We start from the raw sequence: 22,843 nt of genomic DNA on the forward strand, positions 1-22,843 counted from the left end.
TCACCACCATTGTCACCAGATCTCATTGCTTCCCATCCTCTTCCCTATTGTTGCTATGGCTTGTTTGCTTGACAAGTAGAGAGCCAGTCATCAAGGAGGCAGCGGCATCTACTGCTCCTTGTCACATCAATGTTGTCTGGGCCAGAGCAAGGGGCAGGTGAACAAGCAGGTTGCAGTGGTGGAGGAGCAACTCCAGGGGGTTCTCGTCAGTGGGCCCCTGCTGAGGTGTGGGCCCTCAGCAGGTGCCCAACCACGCCTGTCCTTGACACCAGCCCTGTGTGGAAGGAATAACATGAGAAAATGCAGGCTTTCTGTTTCCCTTACCTCATCTCTTGCTACAAGCTAAAATCGGTGTCTTTCCTGTGTTCCAAAGATTTACCCTTTTCTGACTCTTGGAGGGGGGAAAACTCAGATTATTTTTTCCCTGTTTAATAGGCAAGACCTGAAGGTGTATGTGCACTATGTAGTTTTTTCAAAAAAACTCTGCGTAATTAAATGTACTTCTGTGGGTAGTGATTTTGCTTGGGCATTGTCTGCAAGCTTTCTTTACTCTGTTTTTTTTTTGTTGTTGTTCTTTCCTGCACTATCGAGCCCAACTGAAAAACATCAATTTTAAACTGCTTGTAAATTGGGCTTCAAGCAAAGAAAAGAACTAGACAGAGATGGAAGTATCTTAGGCTGTGGAAATGACAGAGGCCCAGTCATTTGAATAGTTTAAAACTGATTTCAGGCTCCAGAGGCTGCATCTGCTCTGTAGGAAATTGCATTACATTTTTTGTGTTTTTTAGGTTTGCATTGCTCGTGGGCAAGTTTGCCTTGCATTGCCAACTCCTGGCCAAGCTTCTTTGTTTGTTTCACAATTTCCTTTTGCACCATGAAGATTCAGAAATGATGGGGGGAAAGTAGGCTGTATATTGGGATCTGCTTGTACTGGGTATGCATTTTTACTCCTTTGCCTGAGTCGCTCATTTGGGTGATGCCAGAACAGCAGCACAACAAAAAACAAGGCAGAATAAAATAGATTTACAGTGTAATCCTAGACATGTCTACTGAGAAGTAAGTTCCATCAAATTCGGGGGGGGGGGGGAGTACTTCAAAGTAAGTGGGTATAGGAGGAGTGTTGAACCACAAGCCAAATCCAGCTTTCCTGGGGTCTCAGCCTGGCCCTCTGTGGCTCCCCAGGAGGCCCCTTTCTCTAATCCTTTTCCTCGACCACTGATTGTTTGGTGGTCTCCCAGCTTTTGCACTGTTTACACCCCCCCCAAAAGGAAGAGGAAAAGAAAAAATGCAGCCACATAAATGTGAATCTATCCATTTCAGTGCAAGCATTGGAGATGGTTATGAGCACCTGCACTTCAACGTCTACCACTACACCACTGGAAACAGCGCACTGTCCTGCAAAGTTGCCAGCCCCACCCACTTTGGGCTCCAGCTCCACCCACTGCTGCCACGCCCCCCCCCCCCCCAGCAGATTACCCTTAAGGGGATGCATCCCACAAGAGAGAGAGAGAGAGAGAGAGTTGGCTCCCCTGTGGTAAGGGATGTGCACCAGTGTTCTCTGCAAGAGCAGTATTGCAGCATTTATAAGCCAGGTGCATTTTTGCTAATTGAATTGCACGCCATATGGCTTGGCCTGCAGTCGTTTGACAGGACTGGGCAGAGCATATCATCAGCCAGCAAAGTGACCAGCATAATAAGTGGCTACTGCTCCAGCTTTAATAATAACTGGCGAGAGCTGCTTTTTAGGCTTCTCATTTGCCCGGCCTGGATGAAAAATGAACTTCAAGGAGAACCACCTTGGTGACCTGGTACAGGGCTGGGCAGAAGGTAGATCTCCCGATGTTTTGGACCTCAGCTCCTAGCATTCCTGACCATTGGCTTTGCTGGCAGGGGCTTCTGGGAGTTGAAATCCAAATGATATGGAGATCTACTTTCTGCCCACCTCTGACCTAGTAGATGTCTGTCATGCTATCAAAGCAAAGGGCTGGGTCACAACAATTAAATAGAGTAGGGCAGGTCTAGAATCCTATGGACCTCCATTCTTATAGGAGAGGCTAGCCATTTCTAGATCTGTCCCAGGGGGAGGCAACCCAGTGCCCTCCAGATATTTTTTGACTTGTTGTTCAGTCGTGTCCAACTCTTCAAGACCCCATGGACCATAGCACGCCAGGCCTTCCTGTCCTGCGCTCTCCCCCGGAGCATGCTCAAGTCCATATTCATTGCATCGGTGATGCTATCTAGCCATCTCATCCTCTGCCGTCCCCTTCTCCTTTTGCCTTCAATCTTTCCCAGCATCAGGGCCTTTTCCAGAGAGTTTTCTCTTCGCATTAGGTGGCCAAAATATTTGAGCTTCAGCTTCAGTATCTGTCGTTCCAATGAGCACTCAGGGATGATTTCCTTTAGGATGGATTGATTTGACCTCCTCACAGTCCAGGGGACTCGTAAGAGTCTTCTCCAGCACCACAGTTCGAAAGCATTGATTCTTCGGCGTTCAGCCTTCCTTATAGTCCAGATCTCACAGCCATACGTTACTACTGGGAAAACCATAGCTTTGATTATGTGGACCTTTGTCGGCAAGGTGATGTCTCTGCTTCTCACTATGCTGTCTAGGTTTGCCATAGCTTTCCTCCCAAGGAGCAAGCGTCTATTAATCTCATGGCTACAGTCACCGTCTGCGGTGATCTTGGAGCCCAGGAAAATAAAATCTGTCACTGCTTCTATTTCTTCCCCTTCCATATGCTTTGACCATCCATCATGCTGGTTGGGAATGATGGGAGTTTACAGGAACTGTAAACATGTGAGGCCATTGCCCAAATGCTCTTGAGGTTTCTGGTTATCCCAGATGTATAGATGTTCAGAAACAAAGGCATGGTATAGTATTCCGAGTCTTTGGGTAAAATTCAGGGTTTCTGGGTCCAGAGTGTTGTCGTCTGTCCGTCCATTTCCCCCCCCCCACACACACACACACACTCACACAAGTGAAGAATTCAAGATCACCTACCCAGTAATTGGAACCTGTTAAATATTTTGACAGACCATGAAACATTGTGATGCTTGAGCATTGCAGGGCTTTGTATTGGGTTTCAGATCCCTCCTTTCTCTCTCTTTCAGCGGACCCCTTTGAAACAATGCTGAAGTCCTTGTTGCAGTACCAGTCTGGCCTAGGTGGCGATGTGGGTGAGAGCTGCTTAAGGAAAAAGCTGTATGAAAATGGCGTAACCAAGTCTCTGCAAAGTAATTTCCCTGTCATCCAGAAGGTGAATGGCTTTATCTGAGGGGTTGCTCTTTTGCTAAGTGGGGAAGGAGGTGTTTTTCTTGGGCACCTGTAAAGGGGGAGATGGTTGGTGTAATGACTGATGATCATGCTGGATAACATGTTCTTAATTTTTAAAAAAATGTTAACCTTTTCTAGTGGTTAATGTTGTGTAGAAATTGGCTCCAGACATCCCCCCACAATGATTTCATTCCATTTCATTTATTACATTTCTATACCGCCCAGTAGCCAAAGCTCTAGATTAAAAACCTTAGAAATACAGTATTATGCATGATAAATATTGCCTAGCACACTTCCACTTCATATTTTTCAAAATCACTCATTTATTAGATGGGACTATAGCTCGGTGGTAAAGCACACTTATTGTGCACATAAAGTCCAGGATTTGATCCTTGTCATCCTCAGAAAAAGGATCTCAGGCAGGGGGGCTGAGAAAGACCTCTGCCAGTCAAAGTAGACAATAGCTGCTACGATGGACCAGTGGTTTAACTTCGCATACAGCCGCTATATGAGGTCATATCCAAGGGTTATGGAGAAATGCAGAATGTCTGGTATGAAGGGGAGCACTTATTTCATAGAGGGTTTACGGTCACAGTGGAGTCTTGGGCATAATTGCAAAAGACTGCCAATAATTAACCTACTTTGAACTGCTGAGATAAAGGGCTAAATACAATCCAGCAGGGGCTTTATTCATTTATTTATTTATTACATATCTATACTGTCCAATAACCAAAGCTCCCTGGCCAGTTCACAACAGTTAAAACCATAGAATACAACAAAGTATAACACCTTTAAAAGTTGAAAACTATAATATAAAACCAAAGTAAAACCAGCAGCATTGTTAAAAATCTAAAAATGCAATAACAGATTCAAAACAATAAAGACTGAATAACTAAAATGCTTGGGGAATACCTTTAGTTAGCACCAATTAAGATGGCCTTTCCCCACCTGGCACCCTCCAGTGCTGCTGGACTACAAACCCCTCATCCCAGCCATCTGGGCTGCTGGCTGTGGATGATGGGAGTTGTGGTCAACCCAGCTGGAGGGGGAAGGCTGAACTAAGATGTAACAGAGTAGTGAGCAAGCTTTTGAATTCCCTAAAACTCCTTCTCATCCAACCTGAAGAAGAGTCTGCAGGGAGGGCCCATAGCTCAACAGTAGAGCACATGGTTTGAATGCAGCCGTTCCCTGGTTAAATCCCAGGCATCCAGTTTAAAAGGATCAAGTGAGAGATCTCTGTCAGCCAAAACAGATAATACTGGGGTAGATCGACCAATAATCTGAACTAGGGAAGGTAGTGTCCTACGTTCTGAAGAACTTGAATGCTGGTTTGCTACTTAGTGACATTGTATTTATATCTAATAAAGCCTGCTATGGATCGGGGGGGGGGGGGGGTTCTAATGGACCAGCATGACTACCTACACTTTTGGTCTGTTATATCAGAATCTTAAATAATTATACATAATATGAGGTTTAGGACTCTCTGTTTCAGATTTTGTACCAATAACTATGCAAGATCTATTAGACATTAATAGCCTGACTCTAACGCTGCCACACCGAACTGCTACCCCAGGACATTACAAACCATTGCCTTGGGTCAGAATTCTTCCGCAAAGAAGAACCTCCATTTGCTTTTTCTGGGGGGTGGGGCGGGGGCAGCTCCATACCCTCATCCTTTTGTACCTGCAAGCCGGACCTTTCCAGTGAAATGAATAGGGAAGTCTGTTCACACAGGTGCTCCCACTGCATCTCAAGGCATCACTAGATTGGGGACATCACATCATCATTTGCTCTGATGTTGCAGGTAGATAAACCATCTCATCATAGTTAGGGTTCCAGGATGATTAGATACATTGCCATTCCTATTCATAAACGTCAGGATGAGTAACAACACTTCCTTTATCCTACTCATTCATTCATTCATTCAGTGATGGGCGAACTTAACCCAACAGAAATTGTAACTTTGCTCGTCAAGTTATGAATTCCTCTGTCCAATCTTGGATGAGAGTTCTCCATTATTCCAAGATCTCGTGGTACATACATATGAACTGTTGTGCACACTCCTCGTCAAAAGTCATCTTGGGAATGGCATCATGCTACGTGTCATGACATTATGCATCACTATGTTATGTTCTCCTCTCTGATTGGCTGTTTATCCTGCAGTCAGTATGGAGCTGCTAGAGCGAGCAGTTGCAGCATGAGCAGGAGCTGAGCAAGAGGCATCTCCATCTGCCAAAGCCCAGACCTCATCCTCGCCACCAGCACGCCACCCCAGGCTGCACAGCTCCCCTCCCAACCTCCTCCTCCTCGGGTTTCCAGTATCCTCTCACAGTGCCGCCCACCAGCACCCAGATTTAAATTAAACTTTTACTTACCAAACAGGAACAAAAAATTATATCCAATACAAGAGAGAAATGGCCACAGAAAGGAAACCAAACCGTGGGTGAAAAAGAAATGTCGAACAAGGGATGGGTGCTAACCTACATCTCTGTTTCTTCAAACATGATTGGTTTGTTGAAAGATTTCAGATCCAAACTTCTACACTGATTGGTTTGGAAAACAGTAACTAAAGGGTCATTCCATGATCCTAAGCATTGCTGAACATTTACATTTCCTTCAGATAGTAACGGGTTACATTTAGATGCTTTAGTTTTGCAGACCATGCAGGATCTCCTAATCAGTCTCTCTTTGAATAATGAAAATACTAACATTTATTAGATAGCCATCCAAGCTCAGTACACATACGGGCATTACAAAGATAATAGGTTTTACCAGTGAATCTCCTAATTTCAACTTTTGGCAGCATCCCTAAAACATTCTCACAGTAACATACGAGGAAACAGTGGGGTCAGCGCCATTTTTCTTTTCTTTAAGCTGTCAGAAGAGTTGCTAGCAAAATGGCTGACCTTCCCGGAGTCTCAGCACGTGCCTCTCAGTCAGCACATGCTGGGATTTTCAATGAAGGGCGTCACGCAGACCGCCATGGGCAGCAGGTTTGAGGATGACCAGGAAGTAATCCGATTCCGCAAGAACCATGATGCGGTAAGCCTATGTGGGGGAGAGGCAGGAATGTGATCTTGAGTGCTGCTTCATACAACAGGAGGCTAAATTGTTTCAGGGCTAATTTAAACAGCATTGGTGCACGGAGACACTGACTGGATTTGCATGACAGAACAACCCATCATGGGTGACAAGCCATGGTGGGTTGTGTCATGCAAACCCAGAGTGATTCCCACAGGATGGCTTGTGCGTGGGCAGCAAACCACCCTACCAACTCGTGGCTTGTTCTAGGGGTTGTTCAACCCACAATGGGTTGGCGTGTTGTCTGAACCTGGCGCTGCCAACCCATTGTGCTCAGCAGAGCAGCAGAAACCCCTGCTGCTGTTGCCAAGCAGTCTCACCTGAGAGTGAATGACAGCCCCTCCAATGGTGCCCGAGCAGCAGTTTGGAAGGACTGCCACTCGTTTGCTAACCCCTTAAAGGGGGGGGAGGGCTGACATTTGCGCAAAACAGGGTGGATTCTTTTTATTATTATGACGAAGAGATCTTTTCACAGAGATCTACACGCCGCTGCACTTTTCCTTCCTGTTTGCACTGAAGGTGGCAACCTTTGGCAACTCCTTTGACCTCTGTCAAACGTAGCCATGACTAAGACAAAAAGGTGTGAAAAGGGGGTGGTTTGTACTTCTCTATGACTCATACATGCTGGGGACTTGGGCAGGTGGGGATTCTTCACAGGGCACCCCCAAGGGTTGGGGTAATACTTATAACCCTGGGGATCACCCTGCTATGGGGGTGATCTGCACCCCTTTTCCCCACCTGTCAGCTGGAAAAGGCTGTAAAATCAGCCTGCATACAGTTCCCTCTTGTCAGCAAGGCAAGCCTGTTTATTTTGGACAGTCGGAGTTACGCACTTGCGCAACTCAGAAAATCCAACAAAAACAATTTTAAAAAATACAGGGACATTTGCGCACATTGCTGGGGCTAAAAAAAAATTTAATTTGTGCAAATGTGGGGAGGAATTTTTTTTAAGCCAGGAACCTCAGCCAGGGGCGTGGTTCCCATGGTGGAAGACAAGACAGCTTCTGCCACCAAGTCCCTTGGAATACCTGCCAGGGCTGGCAGGAGAACCAAGAGGGAAGAAGGGGAAAGGATGGGGAGAGCAACCCATGGTGAGCCCGATCGTCTGTCGTTTGGACAGCAACCCACACTGCGTGGCTTATTTCACAGGGTGGGTTGTCATGTCATGCGAACTCAGCCACCCTCGCCAACCCCCTCAGGAAACTTATTAGATACAGAGCGGTATTTAAATCCATAACCAACCATGGGGTTTGGTTCTGTAGCAGACGATCTGTTGGACTATTGTGGCTCTCTTTCAACAGCACTGTTTCGACCATATTGTAATTTCAGCATGTCACAACTGTGTCCATGTGTCAAACATTGGTTTGGATCCTAATATAAGTTACACTTCATGGTAGAAAAGTTCCCCTCCTCTCCCCTTTGACTGAAAAGCCTCTCTCAAGGGTCAGGAGACCTCCTGACCAGTGGGGGAGGGGGGAGGAGTGCGAGGATGCTGCTGGGGTGGGGGGATGAGGGGCTGGGAAACTTTCTTTCCATGAGCTTCCTTAAGCTAATTTATCTTGGTATCCAAACCAATGGGAGTCAGCCTCCTATTTTGCATCCCTCCTATAGAGCCAAAGTCCTGATTTTTATATTCTGGGAAGACAAGACTCTGTCTGTCTGGAAGGGTAATATTGTCCATCTGCACCCGTTTCAGATCTGGGCAGAAATTGGAAAGGGTTTCTTGGATGGGTCACTTGACAAAAGCATGACCAGAAAAAAGCTGTATGAAGACGGTAAGTTCCATTCCTTTTAATCCATGCGTGGTCCATGCACAGATGGATGTGATGATCACAGCCAGGTTGTGAAATGTATCATTTACCACATAGACAGGGTGTGTTTGCAGGTTGTAGAAATCTACATGGTTGTCCTGAAAATGGCTTTACCTTATCTTCCAGCGCAGATTGCCCTGGATTTTCTTTGGTTTGGTTTGGTTTTTATGAAAAAGGAAAAGATTCTCATTGTTGCAGAGGCTTAACAAATGTGAGCCAGACACTTGGAAACTAGTGTCCAAGGCAGAATGTCCAGGATTTGCCACTCCTGTGCTGTTCAATAAATAGTACTGCCTCAGGCAAATTGGATAAGGCAGGACATAAATATTTAAATTCTAGGCACTGCCCTCTTGCTGGCAGTCGTACAATTCAGTATTTTGTCAAATCATACATCTGTGTCACTGAGAGTTGGGAGTATGTGCTATGCATTCCTCCCTGCGTGGAATTTCTGCACCAGTCCAACACTTATATTTCCTTCCCTCATTCCTGCCCACCCCTCTCCACTCTGGGATCTTCAAAAGTCTAGGGGTGTTGCACCTTTTCCTGTAGAGGTCTGTATTGCCTTGGTCGAAACCTGTCAGGGTTCACATTCTAGCTAGACCCAAAAGTGGACAGGGTTTGCAGAGTGGCTGATGTTTGAAACTAGGGTGAGCTCCCCATGAAATTAGGCCTAAGGCCGCATCAGAACTAAATGTGCATATTTCTGGGCTGGGGAGGGAAGGGGTTATTCGTCATAAACAGGGGTGCACAGCCTGTGGACCATATGTGCCCCCCCAAGGCCTGTTGTGTGGCCCTCATGACCTCTGCCACTGCCGAATCCCCCACCCCACCCCAATTGGGGTTGCTACTTCCATGCTGCTAATATCATACTGCCTCTATATAAATCTATGGTGCAACCACACTTGGAATGCTGTGTACAGTTCTGGTCACCGTACCTAAAAAAAGATATTGTAGAGCTGGAAAAAGTGCAGAAAAGGGCAACTAAAATGATCAAGGGGCTGGAGCATCTCCCCTATGAGGGAAGGTTACAACTGCTGGGATTGTTTAGCTTGGAAAAAGGAGGGTAAGGGGAGACGTGACAGAGGTCTACAAAATTATGCATGGTGTGGAGAATATGGATAAGGAGACATTTTTCTCCCTCTCCCAAAATACTAGAACCCAGTGGGGTCATCCCATGAAGCTGATTGGTGGGAGATTCAGGACAGATAAAAGGAAGGACTTCTTCACACAGCACATAGTTAAACTATGGAACTCGATACCAAAGGATGCAGTGATGGCCACCAATTTGGATGGCTTTAAAAGGGGGTTGGACAAATTCTTGGAGGAAAAGGCTATCAATGGCTACTAGTCTTGATGGCTATGTACTACCTCCAGTACCAGAAATAGTGAGCCCATGTACACCAGTTGCTGGGGAACATGGGTGGGAGGGTGCTGTTGCGCTCATGCCCTGCTTGTGGTTTCCTGGTCGACAGCTGGCTGGCCACTGTGTGAACAGAATTCTGAGCTAGATGGACCCTTGGTCTGATCAAGCAGGGCTCTCCTTAGGTTCTTACAACAGCGCCCTCTGCTGGCTAATGAAAGAACTCATTTTTTTCTGTGCTTACAGCTCTAATGGAGATGGAGTTGGTCTTAAAGAAAGTCATAAAAGAGCGACAGGGAAAGAGCTTTAACCGGCACATCTTCATCGATTCTTTACTGCAGGGGAACCTGACTGACAAGCAGGTATCTACGTCTGTTGTGTAATTAACCATTAATGGAATCCCAGTAGATGCCCTGCTAATTGCATCTTTGGTGGGTTTGATTATTTTAATTGCCTGCATTGTATCTCACTTGGTCAAAGCGTCTACCTAGCTAGAAAATTATGTATGTGGCTTTTCTCCTCTCCCAACCTTGAGCATTGATATTTTTTGTTTAGGGTACTGTGATTGGGAACTGAGTTGCATCATATTCTGTGCTCTATTGTGGTGATGTGGGCTATCAATGCAGAGGGCAGCTGTTTAATTCCCCCATGCACTCTCCCTTGAATTGGGGGGGGGGGGGGTTGCACCAGGTCTGGGACTGTCAACAGTAGGTTTGGTCTGGAGGAGTAAAGGACAGAGCAGCCTTCCCCAACCTGGTGACCTCCAGAGGTATTAGGCCTCCAACTCCCATCATCCCCAGTCAACCCAGCCATGGGTGTTGTAGTCCAGCACATCTAGAGGGCGCCAGGTTGGGAGAGGCTGCGATCAAGCATAGCTATGCTCCTCCCCTATTTTCTGCTACTCTGCTTCACCCATTCCTCTGGTGTATCTTCACCAGTAGAATGGCTTTGCCAGCAGAGTGTTCCACTGATGCATCTGTCACAGTAGTGGCATATCTGGTGTTCTACCAGCAGGGCATCCGCTGAATCCTATAGCTTAGGCATAAGGAAGCTTGTTTGGTCTGAGGGCCACATTGCTTCTGTGGAAACCTGTTGGGGGCTGTATGCCAGCAGTGGGCGGGCCTAAGTAGAGGGAGCTATGGCCATTCTCTCTCACATTCACTAACAGTCTTATATACTCCCTCCCTCCCTCACCCCCCCCCACTCTAAATCAAACCATTCACCATTGTATAGCTCTTCAGCTGGTGGATCTTCAGTACTGGATTGTGCCTTAAGGCTGCAGTCCTTTGCAGACTTACTTGGGAGAAAGCCCCATTGAACATGGTGGCACGTATGTCTGAGTAAATGCATACATATGAGGATTCTATGTAGACAGGCTCGTGGATGTGCATGATGCCGACCAGCCCTCGTGTGCACATTTGTTCTACGAGATTACTCATTTCTTCCATTTTTTAGCTCTTTCCACTGTAGCTGCAATTAATTTGGAATTAATGCCAGATATTTTGATACATAAGATATTTTAAATATCCATAACAAAATGATTATTAGATTTGGCAGTAACTCATGTGCTGCTGTTTTCTTTCTCTCCTGTCAATCAAGACCTTTGGTGGGATTTTGAGAAAATTTCCATATACTGATTCCGTCTCCCTGAACTAGATTTTGTTTCCTAGATTTTGGAAGACACTATGATATTCTCCCTGGCAGGGTCAATAATCACTGCTAAGTGTAAGTACATAAAAGCATGATGCAACTGATGGGAGTAGGGTGGAGCCTCTGAAAACACATGGCACAGTAGATTGCTTTTCAAAATGCTGTCAGATTTGTGCTCTTCCCGCAATACAGGCAGTTTGTCTTGATTTCTGTGCATGTTGTGTTTGTACCTTAAGAATGTTCAGGGTTGTTTGACTCCTGGCATTCCTGGCCATGGGCCATGCTGATTGGGGCTGATGGGAGTTGAAGTCAAAATCATCTGGAGGGCATCAGTTTGGGGAAAGCTCATGTTCGTGGCATATGCATTAAACCTCCACAAGATGGACTCTGGAGAAGCAGATTACCCCGAGGGAATGTGGCCCTTGGAGGTGGGGAGCTTCTCCACTCCTGTTTTAGAGCTTTATTTGGGGAGTCTTTCTCCTCCAAAAGCTAATGTTGCAGAGTAATTATGGAGTCTGGAGGGACTGTGGCTCCAAGTCTGAAGGGACTGTAGCTCAGTGGTAGAATCATGCTTAGGTTCAGTCCCAGGTAGGGCTGGAAAAGACCTCCAGTCTGAAACTCTGGAGAGCCATTGCTCCCAATCAGTGTCAACAATACTGGGCTCGATGGACCAAGGATCTGACTTCATATAAGGCAGCTTCCTGTGTCTAGGTTCAGCTGTAAACTCATTGGCAAGCTTTAGGCAAGCCACTATCTCTCAGCCTTCATCTGTAATATGGGGATAATAATGCTAGCCTTTACAGGATAGCTGAGATAATAATATATGTTAAAGTGCATTGAGCACTTAGGCAAAAAGCATTATATAATTGCTAAGTTGCAGCATGTCTTCAAACAAATATTCAGTCTTTTAAAATGTTCTCCTGGCCCTGGTTTTTTTGCAAACATATATTTTCATATCCTCAGAACCCAGCTGTTTCCTCTTTGTGGAGAGCACTGCTTCATATTATCTGATTTTTACATTACAGTTCCTTCATTGTCTTTTTTTAAGCTATACCACACGAACTATGAATTGTAAGGGAGATGTTGCTGAGTAAACATATAATTTTGTCCTCTGGGTTGTTGTTTTTTTACAGTGTGCACCTGGGCAGTCTATTTCTTGACTACCTCAAAAGAAGTTCAGCTGAAGCTTTACAAGGAGATGGACCAAGTTCTTGGCAAAGGCCCAATTACACATGCAAAACTTGAGCAACTCAGGTGTGTGTGTGTGTGTGAGAGAGAGAGAGAGAGAGAGAGAGATTTTGTTTAATTGGCGACACTGGTGGCCCAGTGTAAATACAACATTCCTGATGTCCTAATCAGTTTTGAGAGCAGCAGTGTACCACAGACTCTCACACTCCTTCTGTATCACTCTTCCTCTCTCCCACACCAATATCCCTCCACCCTTCCATAGTTTGCTTGGATCTTGGTATAATGTTATGTGTACATTGGTGGAAAGCGTTGTTAACACAAACCAGAATTGCCTTTCTAATTATAGTTTGCCTCACAGTCAAGGCTTGCAAACCCATTTCAGTTTGGTAGCTGAAGGGTCTGCAACCTTTTTGGGTTGATGACCACATTCGTAATTTTGAGAGTGTTCCATGGCTGCTCTCACAAAATGGCTGCCAGAGGGAGGCTTGCCTAATCACAAAATGGCCGACATGGCGGGTGTGGCCTGTCACAAAACACCCATTTCCCAGAAGACCAATTTTTTAAAACAATTAAAATATCTAAATAATAATAATAATAATAATCAGGAGGGGCAGGGATCCTCGTAGGTACCAAGAGAAGTGTCCTTGAGCACAATTGTGCCTACAGGCACCACATTAGAGACCGCAGCATTATACTCTGATTTTAAAGCAAATCTTGGAAGGGAGGAGGAATTTGCTGAGAGTTGAGGGGAGGAGTGTGTGAGCCCACAGCAGGCTCCTTGTCTTCAGAGTATGACTCAGAACTGGGAACGTTATGTCGCCACAGGGCCAGATTAAAATGCAGCTTGTATATTAGTGCATTAATCTCCATTACAAGTTGTGCTGGGACTGGTTGGCTTAATGCTGAGCCCATTGTTGGGTTCTTGGTGTTATGGAATCCAAGAATGCTGCTTCTGGGGTCTGTAGAAGTTTGTGTTGCTGCTGCTTCAATTTCAAATGAAAGGCTTGCAAAGGCTTTTGTTTGCAGATATTGCCGGCAGGTCCTGTGTGAGACAGTGAGGACGGCAAAGCTGACACCAATTGCGGCACGGCTTCAAGAACTGGAGGGCAGAGTTGACCAGCATATTATTCCCAAAGAGGTAGGATTGGAAGCTGGTGCACAAATCCTCAGTATCAACATGGGGGATGCTAATTTTTCATTTGTTTTATTAGTGGGATGCCTAGGAAGGTAGTTACATATTAGGACGTAATGTTTTATTAACACGCATGCCCACACTCAAACCAGATTGTTAAAATCTTTTTTTACTGAGTTGATTCGGACAATTGTGTGTTAGCTTAACGAGCTGAAATATGAATGAGCCTTCTACCTGCTCATGGAGCTGTGTTGCTGCTTTTATGCAAGCCGTGGTTAAACCAAGAAATTAATTAATCATAGTTTCCCATTCCACCTGCACCGAGAAACTATGGTTACCTGTTTGGGAACAAGCCTAGATCTTAAACAACAGTTTGGCTGCATGCACAGGCAAAAAGGTTGTTCCTATCTCAATGTTCAGCCAAGGTATGATCATCCCAACCAGTTCAGTGTGAATGCTTTTATTATACAGAAAAAGGGAAAGATATAGCAAAAATGCATATCTGCTGTTCTGTGTCATTCTAATTAGCAGTACATGATTAATTAAAGACATAATATATTCCTTTCCACCTCATGCCACCACTAAAAAAGACGTGCCATTGTTCCGGGCCCATTTCCAGAGGAATAGCCATGCAAAAATAAGAAAGTCTTGTGGCACCTTAATGACTAACACATTTGTTTTGGCATAAGCTTTTGTGGACACTGCCCACTTCATCCATCAGATGCACTTACAGCCATGTTTACTTGTTTTAAGTCCCAGTGTATTCTGTCAGACTTGCCCTCCTAGTAAATGTGCTTGGGTTTGCCTCCTTCAGTCCCTTGAGGTGAAAGGACCAAGCTATTCTTCACATCTGTAAGAATGGTGCAAAGGAGCTAATTTAAAAGAGAAGTAGAAAAGGTGATTAGATTCTGTTACTCTTGTTTATTGGCTACTTCTAGGGCCCCCTCATATAAAATAAAAGGATAGCTACAGGTGCTTGCATATATACCTTCCCAGACCATCATGGCCTGTGTCCTCTTGCATTCCTCCATCATGATATCATCTGACTTGATAGAAATTCTCACAGAGGGTTCCTAGTATCTGCCTGCTATCACTTCCTTTCCCAAAAATCTCTCCTTTTCACAATCTTCCTGTATTAATGATGGATAGAAAACTTGGTTGGTTCGTTTTCCAGTTAAGACTGTGAAATGGCTGTTGATGGAACACAGAATGTGTGTGTGTGTGTGTGTGTCTGTCTGTTGCTTGCATTAATATAAATAAAGCTATTAAAGTACAGAATGGACTGCTGAAATATGCAGTTTATCGTGACAATGCTGTGTCATTTTGGGCTAGCTAAAATTGTCATTTTTAATTCCATTTCAGACTCTCGTCCTGTATGCTCTTGGCGTGGTGTTACAGGACAGCTCAGCCTGGCCGTTACCCTACAAGTATGAACAAAAATGTCTTTATTTTATCATATAATTACTTAATCCTACTGCCCTCCCCCCTTCTGCTCATTTTGTCTCTTGGTTCTGAACAAGTGATTGGGGCCTATCATGTGGCACAGTACTTGGGCTGTCCCATTTCAGATGCATATGTGGGACTGCATGTTTGCATGCTCTCCCACGTAAAAAACAAAAAAACAAAACAGACCCCAACACCTTACCCATAGGGAAAATAGCACATGTAAAAGAAGAACCTTTCTCCTTAATACATTGCTGCTTTTTTTAAAAATCAGGCAGGAGGTTTTAGAATTGGGGTAGAATTAAACACATGATTTTCCTCCACAGCATTCTGAAGTGGTAGGGGCCAAGGACATGTTTCTCAACTTGCAGATCAGCTCTTAACAGTTTAGTTTAATAGAACAGCCTTCCCCAATGTGGTGCCCCCCAAATGTGTTGGGCTACAACTGCCGTAGGATGATGGCAGTTGTAGTTCAACTAGTCCATCTGTAGGGAAGACTGTAATAGAACTTCAAGTAATGAGGCTGGTGAATGAGGTAAAGTTTTTTCTTCCAAACCCAGGACTTTACGTAACTTCAAATGTGACCTCACAAAATGTTTTTGTAGCATTTTTTTTAACCGATAACTGCCTTTTCTAAATGTTCATGACTTTCTGTGGCAAATACTATGTGCTTAAAAAAGAAAAGTCCGCTGTGAGAATGAAATTTTGCAAAAAAAACCCCTGTGTTTCAGAGGAGAAAACATCAATCAAGGGTTGTTTTTAAGGTTGTAGAGATGCTACCTCCTTATTTCCAGACTTTTTTCTTTTTTTTTTAAGGTTTCTGGCTTCAACTCTTGAGGCCTCTTGAGGCTGTGGAAATGTTGTAGCTCTCTTTGGCCTCCAGATGGCAACTTTTAGCATAGTTCAGGCAAAGTGGGGTAGGGCTGGGGTTGAAATGAAGTGGGTCAGCAGTTTAATTCAGAGAGGAGAGACAGTTGGTTTAATTGAAGAAAAATCCATCTAAGGGCCCTGTTCCCTCTCTGGCAGCCATAACTTTATTTTTGGAAGAAGTAAGCAGAGGAGCAACAGAGCCCTGTCACAATAGAACTGTGGGTGCTGATGTCTCCAGTAGCAACACAGGAATAGCGTATGAAGAGCTAGCATGGCAAAATGGGCACCACAATCTGCTCGCTGTGGAGAGAAACATAAGGACAGCTGAGCCAGCCCTACCATTAGGCAGGGTGAAGTGGCCCTCCATGGGTGTCAGATTTTGGAGAACCATATCGATCACTTTGTTTAGTATTATATTTTACAGCTATGGCAGTGTGATTTGGGTTTGCTTCCAAAACTGTCTTGGGCCATCTTTGCGACTCATCCTGGAAACTGCGACATTTCTCTCACATCACCGCCCATTTGGCCATTGTGCTTAGTGGGGGGAAGGGGCGTCTGTCTGACTCCAGGAGGGAATGATGTTGTTTGGCTTGTGTGTGCATGCATATATCATCTAACCCAACCTTCCCCAACCTGGCACCCTTGAGGCGCTGTATTGGACTACAGCTCACATCATCCCCAGCCAGCATGGCTGGGGATGATGTGAGTTGTAGTACATCCGAATGCCAGGGGAGGGCAGGTTGGGGAAGGCTGCTGTAGGAGCTGCGTACGCAGAGTTATTCTCGCCTTTCTTTCTGCATTCTTGTTGCAATGGGGATACCTAGTGTACAACTGTGTAGGGTGATTCAGCGGTGGCTTCTTGTGTCCACCTTGTGGCTTCTTGTGACCAACTTGTCACCTGCTGAAGCAAATGGGATGTGTTGCTTATAGCAGATGGGAGGAGACAGAGGGTGACAAGCCTTGGCTGCATCCTCTCACAGTTGTAGATCTCCAGGTGGTAACCCGGCAACCCTCACCCACACAGTAGGGCAGCAGAGAACTCCATTTTGAAGATCTTCCAAGGAGGGCTCAAAAAGCTGGCGGAAGAAGGGGATACCTAATTTCATGAGCCCAGTCTGGTGGGGACAAGTTGCAAAAATTATCTGACTTGCCTGTCTGCATATTAGGGGTGTGGGGAGGTCAGACACACACATCCCCATGTGTGCAAAGAACGCTAAAAGACCACACAGGCCAGCCCCATTCCTGGCTACTGACACTCCTAGCAGCCACACCATCCACATGTGTGGCAGGGGCATAGGTAGCCCCCACAGCCACCTCACATGCTCTTCTAAGATGTGTGGAGGAGGGTCCTCTGAACCCTGTGACTATGAACATACAAAGCTGCTTTATGCCAAGTAAGGTGATTGGTCAATCTGGCCCTGGGATGGGGGACCTGCAGCCCTCTAGATGCTTTTGGACTACAACTCCCATCAGCCCAACCATTGCCTATGCTTGCTGGGCCTGATGGGAGTTGTAGACCAACAACAACTTCAGGCCACGGGTTCTTTACCCCTGATGTAGCCCGGTCCTCTTTGCCTTGATTAGCAACAACATTCCCAAGGTTTCAGGTAGAGAAATCTCTCTGAGCCCTGATACAAGAGATCCTTTTTAACTGGAGATACCAAAGATTGAACCTGAGACCTTCTGCCAGTCCTCTCCAAGTTCTATGCATCCAGTTGTCAAGCTGATCTTCATGTTACTTCCTACACTGATCTAAGAGTTGGAGAAATGGGGGGACTTCACTGAAGTGGGAAAAACTGTATGGCCATGGTGGGCTTTCATGCCCATGAAGGGAAGGAGATTCGGAGTGCGTGTGAGAGTGTGTGTGTGAATATGAGAGAGAGAGGGAGAGAGAAATGGAAGGGCAGCAGCTCCAGCAATGCTGAAAGGGAGGACTTTCTGCAAAAAAGTTTGGAGATTCTTATTGTATAGGCTTAGTCGGGACAGCAGGCATTGTGAGACATACACACATGTGTGTACCGCATACACACACACACGGAACTTTCTGCAATATATGGCAGCTACTTAATAGTTGCCTGTTGTGACCATCGCTGTTTTGGCAGTAGGTACATCCAGCAAATGTGAGCTGCCTTCAGAATTTGCTGTTTCACTCCAAATTCCAGTTGGCCTTTCAGGGGAACGTGGTGAGTTGCAACAATAAAACAGCGGAAGGCTTGGACAATAAAGGATCTAACACCCAGTGAAATATCATGCCTATGAAAACTACACATGTGCTGTGGTATGGCCTTTAATCAATATTATTTGCTGCAGCAAATGCTGTTTTTCCTGTGGAAATGAGCAGCATGGCAACATCATCCTGCCTTGTCAATCGCTTGATTATGGGAACATTAATTTAGGCTAGGCTGTGTAATTGCTTGTTTTAAAACCCCCACTGACCTGATGGTGAAACAAGTTTTCCTTTCTAATGAATCATCAGCTCCAGCACACACATACACTCACTCGCAGGCCAGCTGGGTTTGGAAAAACTGGGAAGAGGCACAGCTCAGACAGCAGGGAAAGAAGGGAGAATGGAGAAATAGGATTGCAGCTCTCTGACCAAATGGTGTGAAATCGGGGTTGAAAATGGCACTGGATTGATTCATACACACAGACAATGGGAACCTATGTATTTGCGCTGGTATACTTGTCGAGTTTCCAGTAGTGTATTTTTGTAGATCTATTTTTAAAGGTGGCTGTAATCTTTGTTTCTGTCCCCTTTTGGTAGATTTGATCCAGACAGATTCAATGATGAATCTGCCATGAAAAACTTCTCTCTCCTGGGTTTTTCAGGAAGTCAGGAGTGCCCTGAGCTGAGGTGAGGAAAAAGCAAGAACATCTTTTTATGTAAGATGGGATGCAAAAGTGGGGGGAGCAGAGATCCATTCCAAATGATGTTTTGTAGAATTTCTCTACATTGGTCCATATAATTGATTGTGTGACTGTCTCAATTACATTCTGGCTTGGATCCCAAACTAGCTGTATGGAAGGAAGTTATTGAAAGGTAAGTTTTTTCCATCCCCTCCTCCCCTCTGCAGCTGCCTGCATCCTGCACAAAACCTCACCAGAGGGTCCTCCTGAACAATGTGAGATGGAGGCATTGAGGGCAGCTGGGGGATGTGGAGATCATCTCAAAGCAGGCAAAGGCACCTTCCAATGTTGGGCAATTCCTTCCTCAACCAGTGCCGCATGCTACATCATCCACGAGGGGTCCCCTCAACCATCCAGGGGGGTGCAGGTGGCTGCAGTGAGGCACAGGGATGGGCAAACACCTTCCATTAACTTCCTTCTTCTGTTCACTTACCATAGGATCCAACCCTCTGACTCTTTCTTCTTTGCCTTATCTCTTCCAATTACTAGGTTTGCCTATACGGTAGCTACAGTCCTGCTGAGTGTGATAGTGAGGAAACTCCACCTGCACCCTGTCGAAGGCCAAGTCACGGACACCAAGTATGAGCTGGTAACCTCGCCAAAGGAAGAAGCGTGGATCACCATTTCCAAAAGACACTAAGGCTTTTGAAGCTTGTATTCAAAATTGTATTTGAAGTGAAGTTTGTATTCCAGGAGAAGAGAGCCCTCTTCCACCACTCACTGCCTTCCAGTGTTTCAGTCTAACCATGTTTAAACTGAGAATGCCTAAAGTACTTCCCCTTTTCCATAACGAAAAATCGCTTCGCAACAATAAAATCCAGTTGCCTCTTACGATGCTGTAAACAAATCTGTGGATTAACAGAAGTGGAGAAATTTGCAGGTTTAAAAAAAGATTGCAGACTTTTCCTCTCCTCTTTCCCCCCTTCTCCAAAATCAGAACTGTAAAGAAAGCCACACGTTCTGATCTAGAAGCCCTTAGCCATAAGCCCAGATATGTGTGGGCAGGTTGTGGCAAGGCACTGTGCACATGCACAAAGGAGCTTTTTCAAAATGTATTGTGATATGAAGGATCACTTGTTCAGGATTGAGTTGTAGCTTAGGAAAATGCAATTTTGGGTAACTCCTGATGAATGAAATTAAGCCCTGATGTGGCTACAAAGGACAAATGGGTACAAACTGTCCAGTTAAGGAAGCCAGAAGTGCATTATTTATTAGAAATGCCTAAAATGTTGTAGTTGTTGCTGCTACTCCCTGGACTGTGGCAGAGAATACTGACTCAGTTGGTTTCAAAACAGAATTGGGTACATCTATGGGTGCATATTCAAGATCATTTACTAGAGCAGATTAGATAGTTACCACTTCACCCGTTGAACTCCCCATCAGGGCTCCAATCCAGCCAACGTTAGTCATGACTAAGTCCCATTGCAACTAATGGAACAAGTTAACTGGGAGTAGTGCAAGTCCCATTGCTTGCAATGGCACTTAATCACAACTAACTTTAACTGGATTGAGGTTCATGAGTGATAGACTGAGATTGTATGTATAGACTCAGCGTGTGGGGGTGGGAAAATGGAGTAACGGTTATTCTAGATTGTATTAACATAGCCCACCTTTAGAAGGATATTGCATTATTATTTTAATCTAGGGACTCAGTTATAGTCTCTTGGGAAGGCTGCTTTTTCTTTTTTCTTTTGCTGCACAAGTTAAAGAGGGGTCAAACCAACTGCCAGTGCAATGCAATGTTTTGTTTTTGTTTTTAAAGTAGCTCTGTTCAAAATGAATCCAAAGTGTAACTGTCAAATGTTTCAAGTTATTTAGCTGTCTCTTTTTTGAAGAGCGGCTCTCATTTTCTCTTCTCTCTCTTTTTTTCCATTTTTCTAACTTTTTATTGCAGATTTGTATACTGTTTATACAATGAGCTACAATATAGACGAGATTATTAAAAATACTTGGCAAAATCAGTACCATGAGTTTAAAGGCCAGCAGTCCTGGGGGTTTTGCTTTCCCCTGTAATGTGTGACTTGGCTTAATGTTTGAATGAGTCATCTGCATTGTTTTACAAAACCATTGTTTTAAATTGAGCATGCTTCTCTGTTGCGGGAACCTTCTTTGCCACCCCCTCTGCCTGTGGACACACTATAGTTTGTATGAAAGGCATTAATCTTCAAGGGGTTCAGTGAATGTGGGCTGGTGCCTGGATGAATCTGCTTCAGGCTAGGGCATTGGACATGTCCAATCTTCAGGACCCTTCCAGCTCTGTGATTCTATGAGATTTTGAGGTCAGCATTTGATGCGATCACTATCCAGAATGATAAAAGTTGCTCAACATCAGCTTTGCACAGCTTTAGGCCAGTGTATGACAGGGCAGAGTAAAGGAAGAACGGGAAGAAAATGCTGACAGAAGGATTAAATTCTGTACATCACAGCTCAGTAGCCAGTTTCTTTAACCCTTTTGAAACCTCAGTATCAAGAGTCCACCTAACTTTTTACAGACATTTAAGTCTTCAGGGAATTTATTCTCGGGGTGGTGGACTGGGGGTTAATGGCAAAAAAAAGAAGCCAGATTTTATTTGACCCTTGCCAGAGACCCAAGAAGCGAGGAGAAGACTTCAGTGTAATTGCTAATAAATCCAAACGTGTGTAAGTTCAATAGACTTGCCAGGGCAAACCAGACATCCCAAGTAGGGATAGGCCTGTTTTCACGTTCTTATTGTCACTCGTAAGTCATGGAGTGGGAACTGGAACCATGCCTGCTCCCCCTGCCCTCTGTACACTCAGCAGAGAGTGTGAAAGGAGTCATTCATGGGTTGACTCTGTATAGGCAATTGGGATCATGTCACATGCAGGATTCCTACTCATGTGGAAGAGCTTGGGTACGTACAGTTATACATGGGAGTTCGGGATGGGGCACTCTCATTTTCTCCCTCCACACATGCATTGAGCATGATTTCAAAGATGAGAATAGAGCTGCTTTTGGACTCTTTCCCTTGCACTCAGTTAAATGAGAACTGGAACTTATTCTGCCCTATCCTTGATCCTGGGCTTGTTTGGGTTTGCTATTGTCCTGTCGTCAAATCTTTATTCCTTCCTTAAATAAACTTTGCTTTGGCATAGTTTGTTTGTCCAAGTTAGCGTGCTCCTTTGGAGAGTGCTCTAGGATGACTCTTCTCCCATCTTGCATTGAGAAATAGTTTCGTTGATTACTGTGTTGTTGAGTAATTATATTTGGCAAAGATTATTCCTTTGCTGAGGTTACTTATGCTTGCTTGCACTGAGCACTCGAAAAGAAAACTGCCCTCTCGTTCGTAACCTTGGTTTCCTAGATGTGGTTGGACTACATCTCCCATCATCATGAACCTCTCCATTGTTTTCTGTGGGCAGCTCTAACTTCTGCCTTGGGAGAGATTTGTAAAGGGGTGGGGGGAGACGGTTAAAGGAACTGGAAGTTGGGCAGACTGAGTCTATCAAGCTGACGCCTGAGGTTGAGACATGCAGTGCTTAAGGGTGTAAGTTGGGGGTGTGTGTGGAGGGGGAGATGGGGATTGGCCTGCTTGAGCCCCTAACCTCACAGCTTATATCCTGGAAGTCAGCATTAAGCTTGGGGGAGGGGAAGGGATATGCACCTCTTCCTCACATAATATTCCTGGCTATGTAGCAATAAATTGCTCAGGTTTGGGTCTGGCAGCCTCTACACCGGCATTCCCCAAGCTGGTTCTCTCCAGTTGTTTTTGATGACGAGTTCTATCTCCCCAGCTACTGACCATGTTTGTGGAGCTGATGAAAGCTGGAGGGCACCAGCTTAGCGAAGCCTGGTCTGAGGTGAAGGCCTGCTTATGCTATGCTTATCCTGGGATAGAAGCTCCTAAAATTCTTCTGTTTCATTGACTTGAATCAGCTGCTGACGTGATCTCAGAGAGCCACTGTGGTGTGGTGGCAAGAGCATTGGATTAGGATGGGGGAGAGCTGGGTTTGAATCCCCACTCTGTCCTCAAGTTCACTGGGTGACCTTGGGCCAGTCATCTGCTGTGAGCCTAACCTACCTCTTGGAGCTGTTGTGAGGGTAAAATGGGGTGGGGGGACTACCATCGTGTAAAACAACACTAGCAGGTTTGTTATCAAAAGTGGTG

General features: G+C 45.1%; 1 protein-coding gene across 1 annotated transcript in view; it reads left to right on the forward strand.

The window, feature by feature from the left end:
- Positions 1-21,841, forward strand: part of CYP20A1 (cytochrome P450 family 20 subfamily A member 1) — a 26,748-nt gene extending 4,907 nt beyond the window's left edge. Inside the window, exons 4-13 of the mRNA XM_084818284.1 lie at positions 3,112-3,257; positions 6,149-6,316; positions 8,052-8,130; positions 9,773-9,888; positions 11,197-11,251; positions 12,310-12,430; positions 13,391-13,502; positions 14,859-14,923; positions 18,574-18,663; positions 19,206-21,841. Of these exons, the coding sequence (XP_084674410.1) occupies positions 3,112-3,257; positions 6,149-6,316; positions 8,052-8,130; positions 9,773-9,888; positions 11,197-11,251; positions 12,310-12,430; positions 13,391-13,502; positions 14,859-14,923; positions 18,574-18,663; positions 19,206-19,356 (1,103 nt within the window). The 3' untranslated portion in view covers positions 19,357-21,841. The remainder of the gene's footprint in view (positions 1-3,111; positions 3,258-6,148; positions 6,317-8,051; positions 8,131-9,772; positions 9,889-11,196; positions 11,252-12,309; positions 12,431-13,390; positions 13,503-14,858; positions 14,924-18,573; positions 18,664-19,205) is intronic.
- Positions 21,842-22,843: the final 1,002 nt, after the last annotated feature.

Source organism: Heloderma suspectum, chromosome 1 (assembly GCF_057233095.1).
Source record: "Heloderma suspectum isolate Gila_16-S chromosome 1, 16-S_ref, whole genome shotgun sequence".
Lineage (NCBI taxonomy): Eukaryota > Metazoa > Chordata > Lepidosauria > Squamata > Helodermatidae > Heloderma > Heloderma suspectum.